General features: G+C 41.0%; 1 protein-coding gene across 1 annotated transcript in view; it reads left to right on the plus strand.

The window, feature by feature from the left end:
* TAF1B (TATA-box binding protein associated factor, RNA polymerase I subunit B) overlaps positions 1 to 21,227 on the plus strand; it is a 193,458-nt gene that overhangs the window by 45,219 nt on the left and 127,012 nt on the right. The window contains exons 6-7 of the mRNA XM_033937405.1: positions 5,060 to 5,207; positions 18,121 to 18,277. Coding sequence (XP_033793296.1) covers positions 5,060 to 5,207; positions 18,121 to 18,277 — 305 coding nt within the window. The remainder of the gene's footprint in view (positions 1 to 5,059; positions 5,208 to 18,120; positions 18,278 to 21,227) is intronic.

Consider the following 21,227-nt stretch of genomic DNA (forward strand, 5'->3'; position numbering starts at 1 on the left):
AATCAGGTTCGTTTGGCATGATTTACCTTTTGAAAAGCCATGTTGCCTTAGATCCTGTAACCCATTAGATTCAAGGAAGTACACTATCCTTTTTTTCAGCAACACTTCCATTATTTTTCCAACAACCGAAGTGAGGCTCACCGGCCTGTAATTTTCCCGCTTCATCCCTGTGACCACTTTTATGAATAGGGATCACATCCGCTCTCCTCCAATCCCCGGGAACCACTCCTGTCTCCAGAGATTTGTTGAACAAGTCTTTAATAGGACCCGCCAGAACCTCTCTGAGCTCCCTCAGTATCCTGTGATGGATCCTGTCTGTTCCCATCGCTTTGTCCACCTTCAGTTTTTCAAGTTGCTCATAAACACTCTCCTCCGTGAACGGCGCAGAATCTGCTCCATTTTCTTGTGTAACTTTGCCAGACAATCTCGGTCCTTCTCCAGGATTTTTTTCTGTGAACACAGAACAGAAGTATTTGTTTAGCACATTTGCTTTTTCCTCATCACTCTCCACATATCGGTTCCCAGCATCTTTTAGTTTGGCAATTCCATTTTTCATCTTCCTCCTTTCAATAATATATCTTTAAAAATTTTTGTCTTCCTTTTTTACATTTTTAGCCATTTGTTCTTCCGCCTGTGTTTTCGCCTTTGTTTTCCGCCTGTGTTTTCTCTCTTGGCTTCTTTCAGTTTCACCCTGTAGTCCTTTCTGCACTCTTCTTGGGTTTTTTTATATTTCACGAATGCCAACTCTTTCGCTTTTATTTTCTCCACCAGTAGTTTGGAGAACCATATTGGCTTCCTTTTTCTCTTGTTTTTATTTATTTTCTTCACATAAAGGTCCGTAGCCATTTTTATTGCTCCTTTCAGCTTAGACCACTGTCTTTCCACTTCTCGTATGTCCTCCCATCCTAACAGCTCTTTCTTCAGGTGCTCTCCCATTTCATTAAAGTCCGTACGTTTGAAATCTAGGACTTTAAGTATTGTGCGGCTGCTCTCCACTTTAGCCGTTATATCAGACCAAACTGTTTGATGATCGCTACTTCCCAGGTGAGCACCCACTCGAATATTAGAGATAGTCTCTCCATTTGTGAGGACCAGATCCAATATTGCTTTTTCCCTCGTGGGTTCCGTCACCATTTGTCTGAGCAGAGCCTTATGAACCTTGGTCAGCAAGGCTGGTTCAACAGATTGTGGTGCCAAGAGCCAGCTTGCATTGGTGTACCTTCCCCCCCAGGTTTGGCATCCTCCCTCCAGCATCTTTTCCTTTTTCTCCACCCTTCCCTCAAGCCCGGTCTCTCTCTCGCCTCTCTCTATCCCTTTCCTTGTAGGTCCAGCATAACTCCTTCTCTTCTCCCCCCCTCTCCCCAATTGCTCTGTTAGAAGATTCTATTCTAAAATACTCGTGAAACTTGAGACATACTGACCTCCATGCCACATCTCAATTCCAGCTTCTACAACCGGACTAAAGTGGGGCGTAATATATAAATAAACCTAATTTTTCTTGTGTTTTGGTACTTTCAACCACACTTTTATTCTAAATAGTTTAAAACTTAGTCTGTTACCTTCAGCATGGAAAAAGGCCTCGATCCTTCCAATAATAAAAGATTACAAAGCTAGTCCAGAAGACGCCTCAAATTATCGATCTATAGCTAATATTTCATTTCTAGCTAAACTAACAAAAAGATTAGTATTTGAACAACTATCAGACTTTGTCGAGACAACCAATGTTTTACACCCAAACCAAACAGGATTCAGGAAAAACAATTCTACAGAGTATTCGCTAATTGGTCTGACCACAAACATACTTTATCATTTAGATCATCACAACTCTGTTATTCTTTTCTCTCTTGATTTATCAGCAGCATTCGATACCATTGATCATGTATTGCTTCTTGAAAGACTGAAATCCATAGGAGTCTGCGGCCAAATACTTGATTGGTTTAATTCCTTTCTTTCTAATCACTCATCTATAGTTACTTTCAAGGATACAGTTTTGAAACCCTATACTCTTAATTATGGTATTCCTCAAGGTTCCATTCTATCCCTGTTATTATTCAATATTTTCCTATCCCCTTTACTAAGCTTTACTACTTTCACATATGCCGATGATGTTCAACTTCTATACCCTCTAAATCCAGTAAACAAAGAAATAATGGAGATTAATAGAAAATTGGTGGAAATTAAGCAATGGCTCAATTCTAATATGTTAGCTTTAAACATTCAGAAAACTAAAACCTTATTTTTCCCATGGAAAAAAGACATAATTCTGACTACCCCATTCATCCTAGATAATACCCATATAAAGTTAGTAAAATCTTTGAAAATATCGGGCGTCACTATTGACGAAAGGCTTTCCTACCATGAACATGTAAGCAACATCGTTAAATCTTGCTTTTATAGGCTACGAATGATTCGCTCAATTTCTAAGTTTCTTTTTTTTTTTAAATTCTTTATTCATTTTCAATATTTTCAATAAGTGCAATACAAATTAAATACATTTTATATTTAAGACATCATTTAATACTCTTTCAAGAAACAAATCAATCTATATCCCTCCCCCCACCCTATCCCATAACTATTATAAATTTTTAATTTAATAATCAAATCTTCAAAAAGCTCATTATGATATACATTTCATATCCATAAGAGATAATAAGCACTAATAAATAAACCAATACATTAATTTTACAAGAATTCAGAGAATCATTGAAAAATAAATCCACCCTCCCTCCCTCCCCCTGGATGTGCACATAATATATCAATAAAAATCAAATCTACAATAGATCAACAAAAGATGTCAATGGACCCCATATTAGCTTGAAAATTTTTATATTCCCTAACGATTCTGCAATCATTTTTTCATATCTGTATATCAAGCATAAATTTGCCCACCAGAATGTAAAGTTAAGACGGTCCCAAATTTTCCAGTTACACATGATCAACTGTACAGCAGTACCTGTCATAATTAGGAACAGTCGACCTTTATATTTATCTAACGGATCCCTGATATGCAACACAGTTCCACAAATAACTACTTCATAAGATAAAGGGATTTTAGATTCTAAGATATTATTATGTCCCCAAATCGACTTCCAAAAATCAGTATCCTAGGACAATAAAATAGTAAATGATCCAATGTACCTATATCTAGATGACAGTGCCAACATCTATTAGACTTAGAGTTATCCAACTTATTTAATCTAACCGGGGTCCAAAAAGAACGATGCAACAAAAAAACCCATGTTTGTCTCATAGATGCTGACACTGTACACCTCATCCTCCAAGACCAAATACGTGGCCATCGAGACACAGAAATATACTGTCCAATCTCGATACTCCAAATATCTCTAAGAGCATTTTTAGGTTTCTTATTCATAAAATCAGATATCAATTTATACCACTGGCGGCCTGATGTCCCATCATATCTGCCTGAAAACAAAGGAACTGCAAGATATAATAATTTTTTAAAATTCGCCATTCAGGGAACCCTTTCCGAATGGCCTGCCTTAATTGCACCCAATTATAAAACTGAAATTTAGAAATACCAAAAGATTTTTGTAACCTTGAAAATTCAATACATTTACCATTTGATATTACATCTTCTAATGTTCTTATACCCGCCTGCATCCATTCTTTCCAAGCAATTTTAGATCCGCCTATTTGTATCTTGGAGTTCAGCCATAAGGATTGACAAAGACTGTTCTATAGGAATTTCTGTTAACTTATTTATACATCTTAAAGTCTTCCAAGTATCCAAAATAATAGTATTATTTTTAACATAACTAGGAAGCTTTATATCCAATACATGAGACAACCGCATTGGGGACATAATTTTCCATTCCAAAAACAACCAGTCCGGAAGATGTTCCATGAGCTCGGGTAGGATCCAATACATAGCCTGACGCAGAATTTCTAAGTTTCTTGAGCCAAAATCACTCAACATACTAATCCATTCCCTAGTTATCACTAAACTTGACTACTGTAACTCTTTACTATTAAACATTACTCTAAAAGAAAAGAGGCATCTTCAGATAGTCCAAAATACCGCCATTAAATTGATTTATAATGGAAAAAAATACGATCATGTTACTCCCTTTCTGATCAAATCCCACTGGCTTCCAGTTAATCACCGAATTACTTTCAAAATCTTACTTCTAGTTTTTAAAACTTTGTCTTCTAATGAACCTCAATTTATCAAAAAATTACTCATTCCTCATAATACATCATGCTCTCTTAGGTCCACCAATCAAAAACTTATAACAGTTATCTCATTGAAAGTAATTGGTACTCATCGTCATGACATGTTCTCAGTAATGGCCCCACAAATATGGAATACCTTACCTCAATATATAAGAGCAGAAAATGATTTAAATTGCTTTTTAAAGATGGTTTTAATCTTTAGTTATGTTCAAAGTTTATTTTAGTCCTTCTCTATTTTTTACTTTACCTCCCTATTGTTCTGTCCATTTATGTCTTATCCTATATTCTAATATAAATAATTGTAGTTCTGCCCTTCTTACCTTATGTATCTATTAGTCTGTAAGTCTGTCTGTTTAACCCATTATATTTAAAGATTAAACTGGTATATGCTTATACCTTTTAAATTTGTAAATCGCTTAGTAATGTAAATAAACGATTCATCAAGTCAAAATAAAATCTTGGATCAAACAGTTAACCACAATTCTAACAAAAATATTTTGAACTCAGGCAAATTATAAAAGCACATCGAAATCACAGTTCCTAGTGAAAATATTTTTGAAACAGGCAAGTTTTTTAAACACATTGTTGGGACTCTTTATAGGATGATGAAGATATCACTGAAAAAGACAAACCATTGGGTTTTTGTCCTTAAAAGGGCTCTCTCCACACTTGGGCAATATATGTTTCAATTATATTGTAGTACCTGGAAGGGATAGTGCAGTGATGCAATGAATGGAATGATATTTGTTTCTTAATTGTATGCATATGATGATGATATGGAGATCTTTATTCTGATCAGTCTCTATGTGCCATACTCTGTACATGTATATGAAATTGGGTTTTACTCTTATTTATTATTTAGCTACCTGAAAGCAGCACTAGTGGTTCAGAATGGCCAACTGATCTGGAAGACCTTATTCTTGATGCACCGTCTTCTTTCTCTGAATCAGAAGAATTTTCTTTTGCTGCTCGTTCTGGAAATCTCTCTTCAAATACCGATGCTGCATCAGGTTGGCACAAATCTAGCTATTTATTTTATTGGGGGGGGGTTGTACTGACATTGAGACATTGAAATCTTTTGCTCACTGTGCTGCAGCAGACAAAAACGCAGGCAGAATGTTAGGAATTGTAAGGAAAGGGATAGAGAATAAAACAAAGAATATCATAATCCATGGAGAAACTGCATCTTGAATGTTGTGTGCAATTCTGATTGCAGCATCTCAAAAACATATTGAGGAGCTGGAACGGGTACTGAGAAGGGCGTCCAAAATGATGAAGGGGATGGAATGACTCTCATATGAGGAAAGGCTAAAGAAATTAGGGCTCTTCAACTTGGAGAAGAGATCGCTGAGGGGATACATGATAGAGGTTCATAAAATCCAGAATGGAGTGGAACGGGTAAACGTGAATTAATTGTTTACGCTATTAAAAGTACGAGTACAAAGGCACCAGTTTCACGCACTTATGTTATGGCATGCTAAGAAAGCACACCTGACTTTTATATCAAATATCTTTATTGATCAAACAAGAAATAGCACAGCATTCCAAAAAAGGAAATAATACATTGAATACGACATGTTTGACCAAACCAGTTTAAACAATAAACCAACCCCTATCCCTGAAAAAAAAATGGAAGGGGGGAACCCAAATCAACCATATCTAAACATTTAATACATTATTACGAACACACATCGTTAAAGAGGACCAGAATGGCTCCCACACAGTTTGAAGCTGGCATTCTTTATGGGAGTCCATATCAGTGACCTCCATCTGTTCTATCTTCAATTGTTGGATCATCAAAAATCGCCATTGAGCTAAGGAGGGAGGGAAGAGTCCAACCAATGCAACAAGATCAGCTTTTTACCATACAACAATGTCCGTTGTAAGAAACCACGTATGTCTTTAGAAATTGGATACATAATAATGGACAAACAACATTTTAGGATGAGGAGAGCAACGTGAGTTCCAAAGCTGAGAAACACAAGTAAAGAACATATGTCCCAACGTAGCGTTTGCCCTGCAGCATTTGGGGCAACAAGAGTCCAGACGGAGAGAGGTTCGATATGCTCTAGATCAGTGTTTCACAACCTTTTCTGCCCAAGAACCCCCTAAGCCTAACAAATACCAACCGAGTACCCCTGCCCAAACTCTGCCCCAGATATAAGAGCATAAGCATCGCCTCTACTGAGTCAGACCACAGGTCCATCATGCCCAGACCCACCCAGACTCCACCCCATAATAATAATACTAATTGTAATGCAATTTCTTCCATCAATTTTTCATATACACACAATATAATCTTATTAATACATAATGGTAAAAACCAAAAGGAATTGACCCCAAGATATACATAATGGTAACACAAAATTTAAAAAACGCAAAGCACATTGTACGCAGAGAAAATGTTAATTATCATTTATATTCGGGGGGTTTTCAAAGCTGTCAAGGCAGATGACTTTAAAATATGCAGTGTCACCTCAGTAACAACTATAGAAAATAGACAAATATCATTTAAAATATAGACAGCAGATATAAATTCTCAAAACTGACACATTTTGATCACTAAATTGAAAATAAAATAATTTTTCCTACCTTTGTTGTATGGTGATTTCATGAGTCTCTGGTTGTACTTCCTTCTGACTGTGCATCCAATATTTCTTTATTTCTTTCTTTTGTCTCCTGCACGCATCCTCTCCTCCAGACCTCATTCCATTCCCCAACCAACATCTCTCTCTGTCCCTCCAGGAGTCCAACATTTCTTCCTCTCTCATCCCCCAGAGATCATGTGCAGCATTTTTCACCACTGCCCACCAGCCTCATGCCCATTTCTCCTTCTATCACCCCTTTTCAACACCATGCCACATCTCTCCCTTCATCACTATGCCCAACATTTCTCCCCCTTGTATCCCCTTCAATCTATCCCTCTGTTCCATCTCCACCACCATATCCAACATTTCTCCCTCTCATCCTTCTATTCCCCATGAATCTCTACCTCACTCTTCTCTGTGCCCAATTTTCCTCTTCTTTTCCCCATGTGCATCATCTCTTTCCCTCTCACTCACACACTCAGGCCCAACAATTGTCCCTTTCTATTCCCTCCCTCCCTCCTTCCTATGTCCCAAGATAGTGCCCCCTTCCTCCCTCCCTTGTGTAAAACAGCTGCATTTACTGTGTTTTTCTATTAATGCCCCCTCCCTTCCTTCTGTGTCCCGAGTTTTTGCCCTCTCCTGCTCACTGCCTTCCAACCTTTGTCCCACCCCATTCCTCCCTCCCCCGAAGCCAACCCGCCACCGATTCCTCCTCCCCCACGGTCCGCCGCCACCACCTGCCATTTCCACTTAATTATCCCCCGCTGCAACTGGGAAGGACCAGGCGCGTGCTGCGATTGCATGCCACCGGCCCACAAGCCTTTCCCCCGACATCAATTCTGACGTTGGAAAGAAGGTCCGGGCCAGCCAAGTGCCTACAACTTCCCTTTTTCCCCATCCCCCAATAAGGTTTGATTCCCACAGAGGGAGTTCTTGCTTCATTTCAGCCACCACCACTCCCATCCTCTAAACTAAAGTGATTTCTCTTATACCTGTGGTATCCCTTCAAGAATCCCCAAAGCCAGACTTGTTTTTTTCACAAGTTTCATTGATGGATGTTTGGACATTGGGGAAATGAACTGAAACTATGTTGCAGAGTTCACTATTACAAGCTCTGTGATTTCATTCAGTGTGTTTTCAAAAGTGGGACCAGAATATATCTTTAGATGTTTCCCAGATTGGGGTTTTGCAGCAGACAGGGACATCCGGTGTTAAAGATTGTCTCTAACTACATAGGCAATTGGAAATGATGGAAAATCAGCTGAGATTTCCCAGTCTGAGTTTACTAAATTTCCCAGTTTGTCCATTACTCTCTGCAGAAATCCTACTAAGGAAATATTTCAAAGAAAATACTAAATTCACCTAAAGTAGATTCATTGGTTATTACAAGATTCTGTTTCTTTCCAGAGAGGAATATAAGGGGAAGGCAGGCACAGGGGGTAGATGAGACTGCATCTCCTGGAAATAATCCCATTTATAATTTGACTGTTTTTCTTGAAAACTCAGGATGATATTACTCAGCGTTCCACTCTGTTTACCTCCTTTTTCTCTGAGGCAGCTAAAATATCGATCCTTAAATATTTAAGGAGGAAAAATCTAAATATTTCCTTTTTTTATTTTTCTTTCATTTCAATACATCCAAGTACATAGATGTAAAAGGAAATACAAAAGTATAACATCACTTAGCTATACAAACTAAGCACCAAGAAATAGAACAATGTAATAATTAACATATAGAAACATAGAAAGATGACGGCAGAAAAGGGCTATAGCCCATCAAGTCTGCCTACTCTACTGACCCACCCCATTTAGTCAGAGTGCTAATGACCTAGTTCCTTAACTCGACCCTCGCAGGGATCCCACGTGGATGTCCCATTTATGCTTAAAGTCGAGCACGCTGGTGGCCTCGATCACCTGCACTGGAAGTTTGTTCCAGTGATCTACCACCCAATCTGATTGGAAGACGCAAGATTAAGGAAAACCCCTCGGGAAAAGGGGATTCATATACAATGAAATAAAGGGAAAAAAAAAGAAAAAGGGAGCAGCACAAGTTGTTAACCTACTTTTTAAATAATCACCGCACTACTTAACATGTTTCATTCTGGCTGAGTTGATACACCTTTCCCCTCAAGAAAAAAACCTAATTGGGCAGGTTCAAAAAAATATCTTTACTCCCCTGATGGGAAGCAAAACATTTACAAGGAAATCTCAATTGAAACACTGCCCCCAGGGCTATCACTTTTGGACGCAATAATAAAAATTATTTCCTCCTAGATTCTGTCCATTTTGAGACATCTGGAAATATATATACTGTATATCTTATCACCTAAACAGGTGATTTGTTTTAAATTAAAGTATAACTTCAACAGCATTTCTTTATCCTGTAAGAACACAAGAGAGACCAACAATGTCACTCGTCCCTGAATTTCAATATCAGAAGATTGCAATATAGCATAAACATCTAATTGTGTATCTTCCGCTACTACGGTTTTCTCCTTTTGTATTTGTTTTAAATAGTATATCTTCTGTAATGGGGGAAGACTTACTTTAGGACTGTTACCATAAAATTCTTCATGTGATGACATAAACTTAGCAATCGGAACGTTCAAAATCCTTAAATTCAAATTCTTTTGTTGGTTTTTTTTCTAAATTTTCAATCTTCCTCAAAAGCATCATTTTATCAGACATTTGTTTAGTAACCAAATTTGAGGTCTCAGTTGTTAATTTCTCTAATTTATTCAAATCTACCTGGTGCTGTTGAACAGAAGTCTCTAAATGGGTTATCCTAGAGATTGAATTTGAAGCAATAGAAACAAAGTTAGTGCATACCAAATGTAAATTCTCAATCGCCGTCCAGATTGAATCCAATGTTACTGCCTGTGGTACCAGATTTTCTTTGGTTTCTTTCCCGGGGAATGATCTCCGGGCTCCAACAGCCTCACCACCGCTTGCTCCCACTGGCTCCACACTCCCAAGACGCAACGGCTCCAATCCAGGAGTTGGCGTTGTTGTATTCACTTCCGGACCTGCGTCGGGTGCGACATGTGCCTCGCTCGATATGCTCAGTGAGCCCTCCTGCAAAGTCTGCACTGTCGATGATTCTCCGGGAATTGGGGAGGGTGTGCGATCCTCGCGGGCCCAGCGAGAGCAACATCTCGCCGTCCAAGCTGTGAGTTCCCCCACTCACAGCAGCGGAAATGCCCGACATAGAAGGTTGGACTGTAAAATTACAGCCTGCCAATCCAATCTCATCAGCTTCTTTGACTGGGTAATAAGAAAGTTGGACTTGGGAGAGTCTTTGGACGTCTTTGGACGTCGTGTACCTGGACTTCAGTAAAGCTTTTGACAGTGTCCCACACCGCAGGCTGCTAAGCAAGATGGAATTGATGGGGTTAGGAGAGACACTAACTGCATGGGTCAATGATTGGCTGAGTGGCAGACTTCAGAGGGTGGTGGTTAATGGTACCCTCTCTAAAACATTGGAGGTGACCAGTGGAGTGCCGCAGGGCTCGGTCCTGGGTCCACTCCTTTTCAACATATTCATAGGGGATCTGACTCAAGGGCTTCAAGGTAAAATAACACTATTCGCCGATGACGCCAAACTATGTAATATAGTAAGTGAATGCAGTTTACAGAATTATATAGCGCAGGACCTGCTTACATTGGAAAGTTGGTCCTCAACCTGGCAGCTAGGCTTCAATGCTAAGAAATGTAAGGTCATGCACCTCGGAAGCGGAAATCCATGCAGGACGTACTTCTTGAACGGAGAAACTTTAACTAGGACTTCAGCAGAACGAGATTTAGGAGTAATCATCAGTGCAGACATGAAAACTGCCAATCAAGTGGAGAAGGCTTCATCTAAGGCAAGGCAGATATTGGGTTGTATCAATAGAAGTTTCGTCAGCCGAAAGCCTGAAGTCATAATGCCGTTGTATAGGGTCCATGGTGAGACCTCATCTGGAGTACTGTGTGCAATTCTGGAGGCCACATTACAGTAAAGATGTGCGCAGAATTGAATTGGTTCAACGGACGGCCACCAGGATGATCTCGGGGCTCAAGGGTCTCTCGTACGAAGAGAGACTGAACAAATTGCAGCTCTACACTCTTGAGGAACGTAGGGAGAGGGGAGACATGATCGAAACATTTAAGTACCTCACGGGACGTGTCGAAGTGGAAGATGATATTTTCTTTCTCAAGGGACCCTCGGCCACAAGAGGGCACCTGCTCAAACTCAGGGGCGGGAAATTTCATGGCGACACCAGAAAGTATTTCTTCACAGAGAGAGTGGTTGATCATTGGAACAAGCTTCCAGTGCAGGTGATCGAGGCAGACAGCGTGCCAGACTTTAAGAATAAATGGGATACCCATGTGGGATCCCTACGAGGGTCAAGATAAGGAAATTGGGTCATTAGGGCATAGACAGGGGGTGGGTAAGCAGAGTGGGCAGACTTGATGGGCTGTAGCCCTTTTCTGTTGTCATCTTCTATGTTTCTATGAAGAGCCAGAGGTAGGTGGAGGGAAACCCCTCTGTTTCCCCCTTCTTTTAGGCATAGAAACAGTTCCATCAACGATTTTAATTCTACAAAACTCGCCTGCAGCTTGGGGGACGCTCCTTTCAGCAAACTGCTCAGAGCGCCATCTTGCCTCCTCCAATCCAAATATTTCCTGATGTATCTAGGGCCACCCAAGCTAGTCGAAAAAAATTTCTTCAACTTAAATCGAGAGTTTTAGCTATGGGAGTCACTTTTTTTTTTTTTTTCTAGAATTTCCTTCTAAATTCTTGGTCTCTTTCCCAGATATTAGATATGTTTTGTTTAAGCCAGATCAACTGATATTAGATAAGGAAGCTAAATATTATAACCACACATGTGCCAAACGAACATGATTGAATTTTTTGATTGGGTGACCAGAGAGCTGGATCGAGGACATATGCTAGATGTAATTTACTTGGATTTCAGCAAAGCCTTTGATACAGTTCCTCATAGGAGGCTGTTGAACAAACTTGAAGGGCTGAAGTTAGGACCCAAAGTGGTGAACTGGGTCAGAAACTGGCTGTCGGACAGACGCCAGAGGGTGGTGGTTAATGGAAGTCGCTCGAAGGAAGGAAAGGTGACTAGTGGAGTCCCTCAGGGTTTGGTGCTGGGGCCAATCCTGTTCAATATGTATGTGAGTGACATTGCTGAAGGGTTAGAAGGAAAAGTGTGCCTTTTTGCAGATGATACCAAGATTTGTAACAGAGTAGACACCGAAGAGGGAGTGGAAAATATGAAAAAGGATCTGCAAAAGTTAGAGGAATGGTCTAATGCCTGGCAACTAAAATTCAATGCAAAGAAATGCAGAGTAATGCATTTGGGGATTAATAATAGGAAGGAACCATATATGCTGGGAGGAGAGAAGCTGATGTGCACGGACGGGGAGAGGGACCTTGGGGTGATAGTGTCCGAAGATCTAAAGGCGAAAAAACAGTGTGACAAGGCAGTGGCTGCTGCCAGAGGGATTCTGGGCTGTATAAAGAGAGGCATAGTCAGTAGAAGAAAGAAGGTGTTGATGCCCCTGTACAGGTCATTGGTGAGGCCCCACTTGGAGTATTGTGTTCAGTTTTGGAGACCGTATCTGGTGAAAGACGTAAGAAGACTTGAGGCGGTCCAGAGGAGGGCGACGAAAATGATAGGAGGCTTGCTCCAGAAGACGTATGAGGAGAGACTGGATGCCCTGAATATGTATACCCTAGAGGAAAGGAGAGACAGGGGAGATATGATTCAGACGTTCAAATACTTGAAGGGTATTAACGTAGAACAAAATCTTTTCCAGAGAAAGGAAAATGGTAAAACCAGAGGACATAATTTGAGGTTGAGGGGTGGTAGATTCAGGGGCAATGTTAGGAAATTCTACTTTACGGAGAGGGTAGTGGATGCCTGGAATGCGCTCCCGAGAGAGGTGGTGGAGAGTAAAACTGTGACTGAGTTCAAAGAAGCGTGGGATGAACACAGAAGATTTAGAATCAGAAAATAATATTAAATATTGAACTAGGCCAGTTACTGGGCAGACTTGCACGGTCTGTGTCGGTGTGTGGCTGTTTGGTGAAGGATGGGCAGGGGAGGGTTTCAATGGCTGGGAAGGTGTAGATGGGCTGGAGTAAGTCTTAACAGAGATTTTGGCAGTTGGAACCCAAGCACAGTACCGGGTAAAGCTTTGGATTCTTGCCCAGAAATAGCTAAGAAGAAAAATAAAAAATTTAAAAAAATTAAAAAAATTAAAAATTTTTTTTAAATTGAATCAGGTTGGGCAGACTGGATGGACCATTCGGGTCTTTATCTGCCATCATCTACTATGTTACTATGTAAGTTGTATTGTTAAGATTGCCTTAAATGAGATCAAGTTTGATTGGATGTTATTGGAAATCTAATTATTTGTTTCTCTTCTCCTCTCGTGATGTGGATTAAAGTATTTCCTGAGGTATTTTCTTTGTTCTTAATGCAAATATTACTAAATAAAAACAAACAAACAGCAGATAGGTCTAAAGCAATGCTTGATCTTCTTGTGGCCATGATCCCATGATGGCAACTAAATTAAATTAGTAAGCCCCTCCACCCCTGAGGTGCATAATACTGATACACCTATGGAGTGTCTACCCAGGTTGTGACCCCAAATGTGAGTTTCATGATCCCATTTGGGATCCTAACACAGTTTGGGAAGCTCTGGTCTAAAGAAAGTAATAGATCCTAATCAAGTCTTCTTTTTTACATACAGGATGATAGTTCTTACTAGTGCGGGGAGAGTGTGGCACAGTGGTTAAAGCTATAACCTCAACACCCTGAGGTTGTGGGTTCAAACCCATGCTTGTGACTCTGAGCAAGTCACTTAATCCCTCCCTTCTTCCAGGTACATTAAATAGATTGTGAGCCCCTCAGGACAGACAGGGAAAAATGCTTGAGTACCTGACTAAAGTGCTGGGACCACTGCTGTTCAACATATATATCAATGACTTGGAAACGGGAACGAGGTGTGAAGTTATAAAATTTGCTGATGACACCAAACTCTGCAGCAGAGTTAGGAACACAAAGGAGTGCGAAGACCTGCAAAGGGACCTAAGCAAACTGGAAGAGTGGGCAAACAAATGGCAAATGTGCTTTAACATAGAAAAATGTAAGGTCATGCATATAGGGAAAAGGAACCCGAGGTACAGCTACAAAATGGGGGGAACATTGCTGGGGGAGAGTAATCTTGAAAAAGACTTGGGTGTGCTAGTGGATACAACCATGAAATCATCAGCGCAATGTGCAGCGGCCTCGAAGAAAGCTAACAGAATGCTGGGCATCATTAAGAAGGGAATTACAACCAGGACGAAGGAAGTCATCATGCCACTATATCGTGCAATGGTGCGCCCGCATCTAGAGTACTGCGTCCAATATTGGTCGCTGTACCTCAAGAAAGACATGGCGATACTTGAGAAGGTCCAGAGAAGAGCTACGAAAATGATAAATGGTATGGAGGACTGTTCATACGCTGACAGGCTGGACAAGCTGGGGCTCTTCTCCCTGGAAAAGAGGAGGCTTAGGGGGGACATGATAGAAACTTTCAAGATCATGAAGGGCATGGAGATGGTAGACAAGGATAGATTCTTCAAACTACGGGGAACCACAGGCACAAGAGGGCACTCAGAGAAACTGGAAGGGGAGAAGTTTAGAACAAATGCCAGGAGGTTCTTCTTCACACAGAGGGTTGTGGACACATGGAACGCGCTCCCGGAGGAAGTGGTCAGGCAGAGTACACTACAGAGATTCAAAGAGGGATTGGATGGATTCCTGAAGGATAGGGGGATTGAGGGATACAGATAAAGGGAAGATAAGAGTATGGAAAGAGTATAGATGAAAACAAGGGGGCTAGGGCTAAATCAAGATAACATGACAGGTCATGGACCTGATGGGCCGCCGCGGGTGCGGACTGCTGGGCGCGATGGACCTCTGGTCTGACCCAGCGGAGGCAATTCTTATGTCCTTATGTAAACTGTTCTGAGTTCCCTTGGGAGAACATAGAAACATAGAAGATGACGGCAGATAAGGGCCATAGCCCATCAAGTCTGCCCACTCTAGTGACCTACCCCCAAGTCTACTATCCTAGGGTTCCCACTCCTGGTGACAAGTTCCCTTGGCTTAACCCTCTAAGGGATCCCACATGGGCATCCCATTTGCTCTTAAATTCTTGCACGCTGTTTACCTCGATCACCTGCACCGGGAGCTCGTTCCAAGGATCAACCACTCTCTCAGTGAAGAAATATTTCCTGGTGTCGCCATGAAATTTCCCGCCCCTGAGTTTGAGCGGATGCCCTCTTGTGGCTCAGGGTCCTTTGAGAAAGAGAATCTCTTCTTCCATCTCGATACGGCCGGTAATATACTTAAACGTCTCGATCATGTCTCCTCTCTTCCTACGTTCCTCGAGTGAGTACAGCCGCAAATTTTTCAGCCTTTCCTCGTACGACAGATCCTTGAGCCCCGAGACCATCCTGGTGGCCATCCGTTGCACCGACTCTACTTTCAGCACATCTTTTCGGTAGTGTGGCCTCCAGAATTGCACACAGTAGTCCAAATGAGGCCTCACCATGGTTCTGTATAATGGCATTATAGAAACATAGAAACATAGAAAGATGACGGCAGAAAAGGGCTACAGCCCACCAAGTCTGCCCACTCTACTGACCCACCCCATTAAGTCTGAGTGCTAATGACCCAGCTCCTTAACTCGACCCTCGCAGGGATCCCACGTGGATGTCCCATTTATTCTTAAAGTCGAGCACGCTGGTGGCTCTGATCACCTGCTCCGGAAGTTTGTTCCACTGATCCACCACCCTTTCTGTGAAGAAATACTTCCTGGTGTCACCACCAAATTTCCCTCCTCTGAGTTTGAGCGGGTGCCCCCTTGTGACCGAGGGTCCCTTGGGAAAGAATGTCATTTTCCACCTCGACACGACCTGTGACGTACTTAAATGTCTCTATCATGTCACCCCTTTCCCTGCGCTCTTCTAGAGTATAGAGCTGCAATTTGCCCAGTCTTTCTTCGTATGAGAGATCCTTGAGTCCGGAGACCATCCTAGTGGCCATCCGCTGGACTGACTCAGCTCGAAGCACATCTTTACGGTAATGTGGCCTCCAGAATTGCACACAGTATTCCAGATGAGGTCTCACCATGGTTCTATAAAGTGGCATTATGACTTCAGGTTTGCGGCTAACGAAGCTTCTATTGATACATCCCATCATTTGCCTTACCTTGGATGAGGCCTTCTCTACCTGTTTGGCAGCCTTCATGTCTGCACTGATGATTACTCCCAAGTCCCGTTCTTCTGAAGTCCTAGCTAGTGTTTCTCCATTCAAGGTGTATGTTCTGCATGGATTTCTGCTGCCGAGATGCATGACCTTACACTTCTTAGCATTGAAGCCCAGCTGCCATATCGAGGACCAGTTTTCCAACGTGATCAGATCATGCGTCATGCTATCCTTGAGATTGCTTTTGCTTACTGTATTACACAGTTTGGCATCGTCGGCAAACAGTGCTACTTTACCCTGAAGCCCTCGGGTCAAGTCCCTTATGAATATGTTGAAAAGGGATGGTCCCAGGACTGAGCCTTGCGGCACTCCGCTGGTCACCTCCGAAGTCTCAGAGAGGGTGCCGTTGACCATCACCCTCTGAAGTCTTCCACTCAGCCAATCATTGACCCATGCAGTTAGTTTCTCACCTAACCCCATCGATTTCATCTTGTTTAATAGTCTACGGTGTGGGACACTGTCAAAAGCTTTACTGAAATCCAAGTACACTATGTCTAGAGACTCTCCCGAGTCTAGCTTTCCTGTCACCCAATCAAAGAAGCTGATAAGATTGGATTGGCATGACCTGCCCCTAGTGAATCCATGTTGGCAGGGATCCCTTAGATTCCCCTCATCCAATATCGTGTCTAATTTACCTTTAAGTAGAGTTTCCATGAGTTTACACACTATTGATGTGAGACTCACCGGTCTGTAATTCGCAGACTTCAGGCTTCCGGCTGACGAAACTCCTGCGGATGCAGCCTAACAACTGTCTTGCCTTAGATGAAGCCTTCTCCACATGGTCAGCAGTTTTCATGTCTGCACTGATGATCACTCCCAAGTCTCGTTCTGTTGAAGTTCTAGCTAAAGTCTCACCATTCAAGGTGTAAGTTCTGCACGGATTTCTGCTGCCGAGGTGCATGATCTTGCATTTCTTAGCGTTGAAGCCCAGCTGCCAGGTCGAGGACCAAAGCTCCAACAAATGTAGGTCCTGTGTCATACTATCAGGTGAATTGCCATCTCTCACTATATTGCATAGTTTGGTGTCGTCAGCGAATAACGTTACCTTATCTTGAAGCCCCTGAGTTAGGTCACCTATGAATATGTTGAAAAGGAGCGGGCCCAAGACTGAGCCCTGCGATACTCCACTGGTCACCTCTGAAAATTGAATGAATAAAGAAATAAATTCTGTACTATGTTGCTGAAATCCTGTTTGATGGAGGAGGAGGATGTTAGATTAGGAAGTAATCATTTAACCTAGAAGCGGAAAAATGTGGTAGCTTCAGTGCACTCCCCTCCAAGCTTGCTACCATCATCTTCTTTCTCCTTCTGCACTCCCTCCCCAGTGTTTTTCAGCAAAAATGGCAGAGGAGGAGGTGAGCGCCTGCATTTTATGCCGTATCCTCCTCTTCCACACTGAATCAGACTGCTGAATCTGAACTTTCAAGTTCAAATTCAGCTGTAAGAGCCAGCACAGCAGAACAAAAAGATTGTATTTTAAAAATGGCAGCATCTCTGTCTAGAATATAAAACTATTTCATAATTTTTGGTCAATTCCTTCTATGGTTTACTTATTTATGATTCTTTGACTAAGATACAATGCTTTTACAAAGTATAGAGATGGTACAAAGGTGCATGATTGGGCAGTAGCAAAATCTAAATGAGTACTTATTGATACCAATGAGAAGATTTTTTTTTTTCTTTTTTTAAAGTTTAGATTTGAAATAAGAAAGAAGAAATATCCTGGATACTGGAAGGGTAGTCTATCTCAGAGAAAGGGACCTAGAAGTGTGAGAGCTTGAAAAGATGTGGCATGCTTTGCTTCTGGAAAACGGGCAATTGGGGAGAAATAGAAAAAAAGATTGTTGGAAGCAAAGCTGCTTACATATTTAAAGGGAAAAGCTAACAGCTTTGACATTTAATAAGTTATAAAGTTCTTTATTATTACATATGTTAAAAAACATGAATATTTAACAGGTTAGCTTACACATTTTCTATGTAGTACAGTGCTAATTTTTTTTCATTATTTCTTTTGAAAGATACTGCATCTGTTTGCTCTGGGTCTATAGATGCTATATTATATTTACGTAAAACACAGAAGGGGGAGCTGTTGATGTCTATGCCAATGACACTAGCGTTCTGTTATTTGGCGTTGCTTTGGATGAGAGAGCCAATAACACTGGCTGACCTCTTAAGGTAAGAATGATCTTCAGTAAATGATTTTCTTATTTCCAAAATACTGGTCTTGTAGTGTAACCACAGAGTTAAGAGGAAAGTAATTCAGAGCACACAAAAATTGAATGTGGTCCAAAGTATGCAAAGGGACTTTTAATGTGTAGCTTTGTGGAGATGCATTGCTAGATAAATCCCAAGATCGAACACACTTTACTTATGTGCTAGTATTTGTACTCGTACTTAATCCCACCTGTCTGGCTGAGGGCAAGTACACAAATGTTTGCTTCTGAGTTACAAGTCATAGGTCTGTAAGACTTGTAGCTAAATCCTAAAGTTCCAGGAAACTCTCACAGTAATGTGCCTTCTTAAAATGTAATTATAACTAGCACCACCCTTGGCTCTTTATCACATCACCAAGAGAATTCTTTGCAGTTTGTAGAGACAAGTATTATATTTTTTACATTTAAAACTTGATAACTTTAATCAAGTTAAGTTTTAGTTCTTAGAATATGAGTAGAATAGTTTGGGAGTTAATTAACCTCATAGAGCGGGAAAACAAGAAACGGTATTTGGAAGAGGTCCCTGTTAACATTTAAATAATGCTGCAGGGTCATGCCAAAAAACACAGTGTTACAAAAAATAAACCTTAAAGAAAACATTAAAATATAATTTTCATATCAGCCTGTCCCATGATGCCAGCAGGTAGAAATACTTTCAGTCCCCAAGTTTTGAGTAGTTTGCTCCTGGTCCAGTTGGTCATCTGGTTCTCATTGGAGCAGAGTAGTCATTTGGCTTGTGAATTACTATTACTTAGTAGCTTTATCGCATGCCCGCTAGTTTTAGTATTTTTGGAAAGCATGAACAAGCAGTTCACATCTACCCTTTCCACTCCACTCATTTTATAGACCTTTATCATATCACCCCTGAACTGTGTCTTCTCTAAGCTGAATAGTTTCAAGTTTATTAAAATTTATCATCACCTATAGTAATTTCTAGACGGTGTACAATAGTAAAATTATAAAATGTAGAACACATGTTTACAACATTTACAGGGTGAACAGACAGACAAAACAATTTTAGCACTTAAAGCTGGATACATAGACATAACATTATTTATGTTAATTACTTTGGATTACAAGGGGTTGAAGGGAAGAACTACAATTTTTGGATAGGAAAGAAAGACATTTAAGGTTAATACACTAGGGAAGGGGAGAATTCAGTTTGTGCAGGAGATAAAGAGAAGGAAAGAAATTCATAAATCGAATGCATCCTTGAATAAAAAGGTCTTCAGGTTCAGAATGTTTTTTTTCTTGTTTTCCTCCTCTAAATCTAGGGTGCATCTTATGGTCAGGTTCGATTTAAATTTATCCAGAGAGGTTTCTTCATGGAGATAAGAGGGGATAGAGTTCAGAGACACGGTAGAAGAAATCAGAGCATGGGAAGGCCGCGAAGCAGTGTCTTTAGTGTGATGCGGCCGTTGCTGGAGCCGGGAGGTTTGACGGTCGTCTCGCGGTGGGAGGGTCATTGGGGTCGGCTGCACGGCGGCAATAGTGGTGGGGGGGGGAGAGGGTTCTACTGCACAGGAGGATGGCTGGCAGGCAGGTTGGCTTCGAAGGGTGCGGGAGGGACAAAGTATAGAAGGCAGTGAGGGGGAGCAGGGAAGAGGTGCTGCTGGACCAGGGGAGCAGGGAAGAGGGACAGGGGGAGCAGGGAAGAGGTGCTGCTGCACAGAGAAGTGGGTTGGGGAGGGAAATGCTGCTGCTGCTGCACAGGAAAATGGAGGGGGAGGGTATGCTTCTGCTGCTACTGCACAGGGAAGTGGAGTGGGGAGGGAAATGCTGCTGGTGAGAAAAGGGGGCTGGGGCTGAAAGAGAAAAGATGGGAGAAGGGCTGGGGGGGTAAAATTGGGTTTGGAGCTGGAGCTGTGGCTTAAAATAGGGGACATGTGAGGGAAGGAGGCTTTACTAGCACCCATTAATGTAACGGGCTTAAACACTAGTTTATTAATATTCTGTTAACTGAGTCAAACTCCTGTTGGGATGAATCGGTGTATAAAATAAAATAATTGCTAAAAGGTTCTGATTTTGCAATTTTAATGTTCTTGAGGGTGTATGTGGGATTAGCAATCTGTGGATAAATTCTGGCTGTTTCGGAAGGCTAGTAATAAGATCTTATATGTTATTCTGTAAGAGATAGGTAGCCAGTTAAATTATCAGAAGGGTTATGTGGTCATATTTTTTAATTTTGTTAGAAGTTTTATTGCCGTGTTTTGTATTATTTGTAGTCTTAATTTTTTTTGAGTTGTACCTTTATAGAGAGCATTACAGTAATCAATTCTAGAAATAATGAGAGAGTGTATGAGAATGTTCAGAGATGAAGGTTCTGAAAGGTTTGCTATGGACCTGATCATTCGTAGTCAATAGAAGCAGTTTTGGACAACAGTGCTAATTTGGTTATGGTAGGATTTTTTTTCATTGAAGGTTACTCCTAAAATTTTTATGGCATGTACTATTTGTAGGGATGTAGATTTAAGATGGATAGGTGATGGTATTGTTTGTGTGTTTTTACAAGGAAAAAATATTGTTTTTATTTAGATGTATTAAGTGCCAACATTTTATCATTTAGCCGATTACTGATTTGTTCAAGTTTTTTGTTAACTATTTGTATTGCATTTGCATCTTTTGAATCAATAGGATTGTTTCTAATGTTGAGAGGCAGCAAGAAGATCCAAAAGCTATTGCTGCTGCATTTTCAGTTGTAGCTTCTCATCGATACACCCTCTCTACAAGTGGTATTGGTTGTATACAGTTTTACTGTTCTTTGTCATTAAGTTATTTAAGTTTGTTGTGTTTGGGTCTTTATTTGTTACACTGCTTGTATATGTATATACCAAAGGGCAGAGGTGTTTCACAGGGGAATATACAGCTCAATTCAGTTCTGTGTTCTCTATCTCCATCGGATGGACATAACT

Source organism: Geotrypetes seraphini, chromosome 3 (assembly GCF_902459505.1).
Source record: "Geotrypetes seraphini chromosome 3, aGeoSer1.1, whole genome shotgun sequence".
NCBI classification, from domain to species: Eukaryota; Metazoa; Chordata; class Amphibia; order Gymnophiona; family Dermophiidae; genus Geotrypetes; species Geotrypetes seraphini.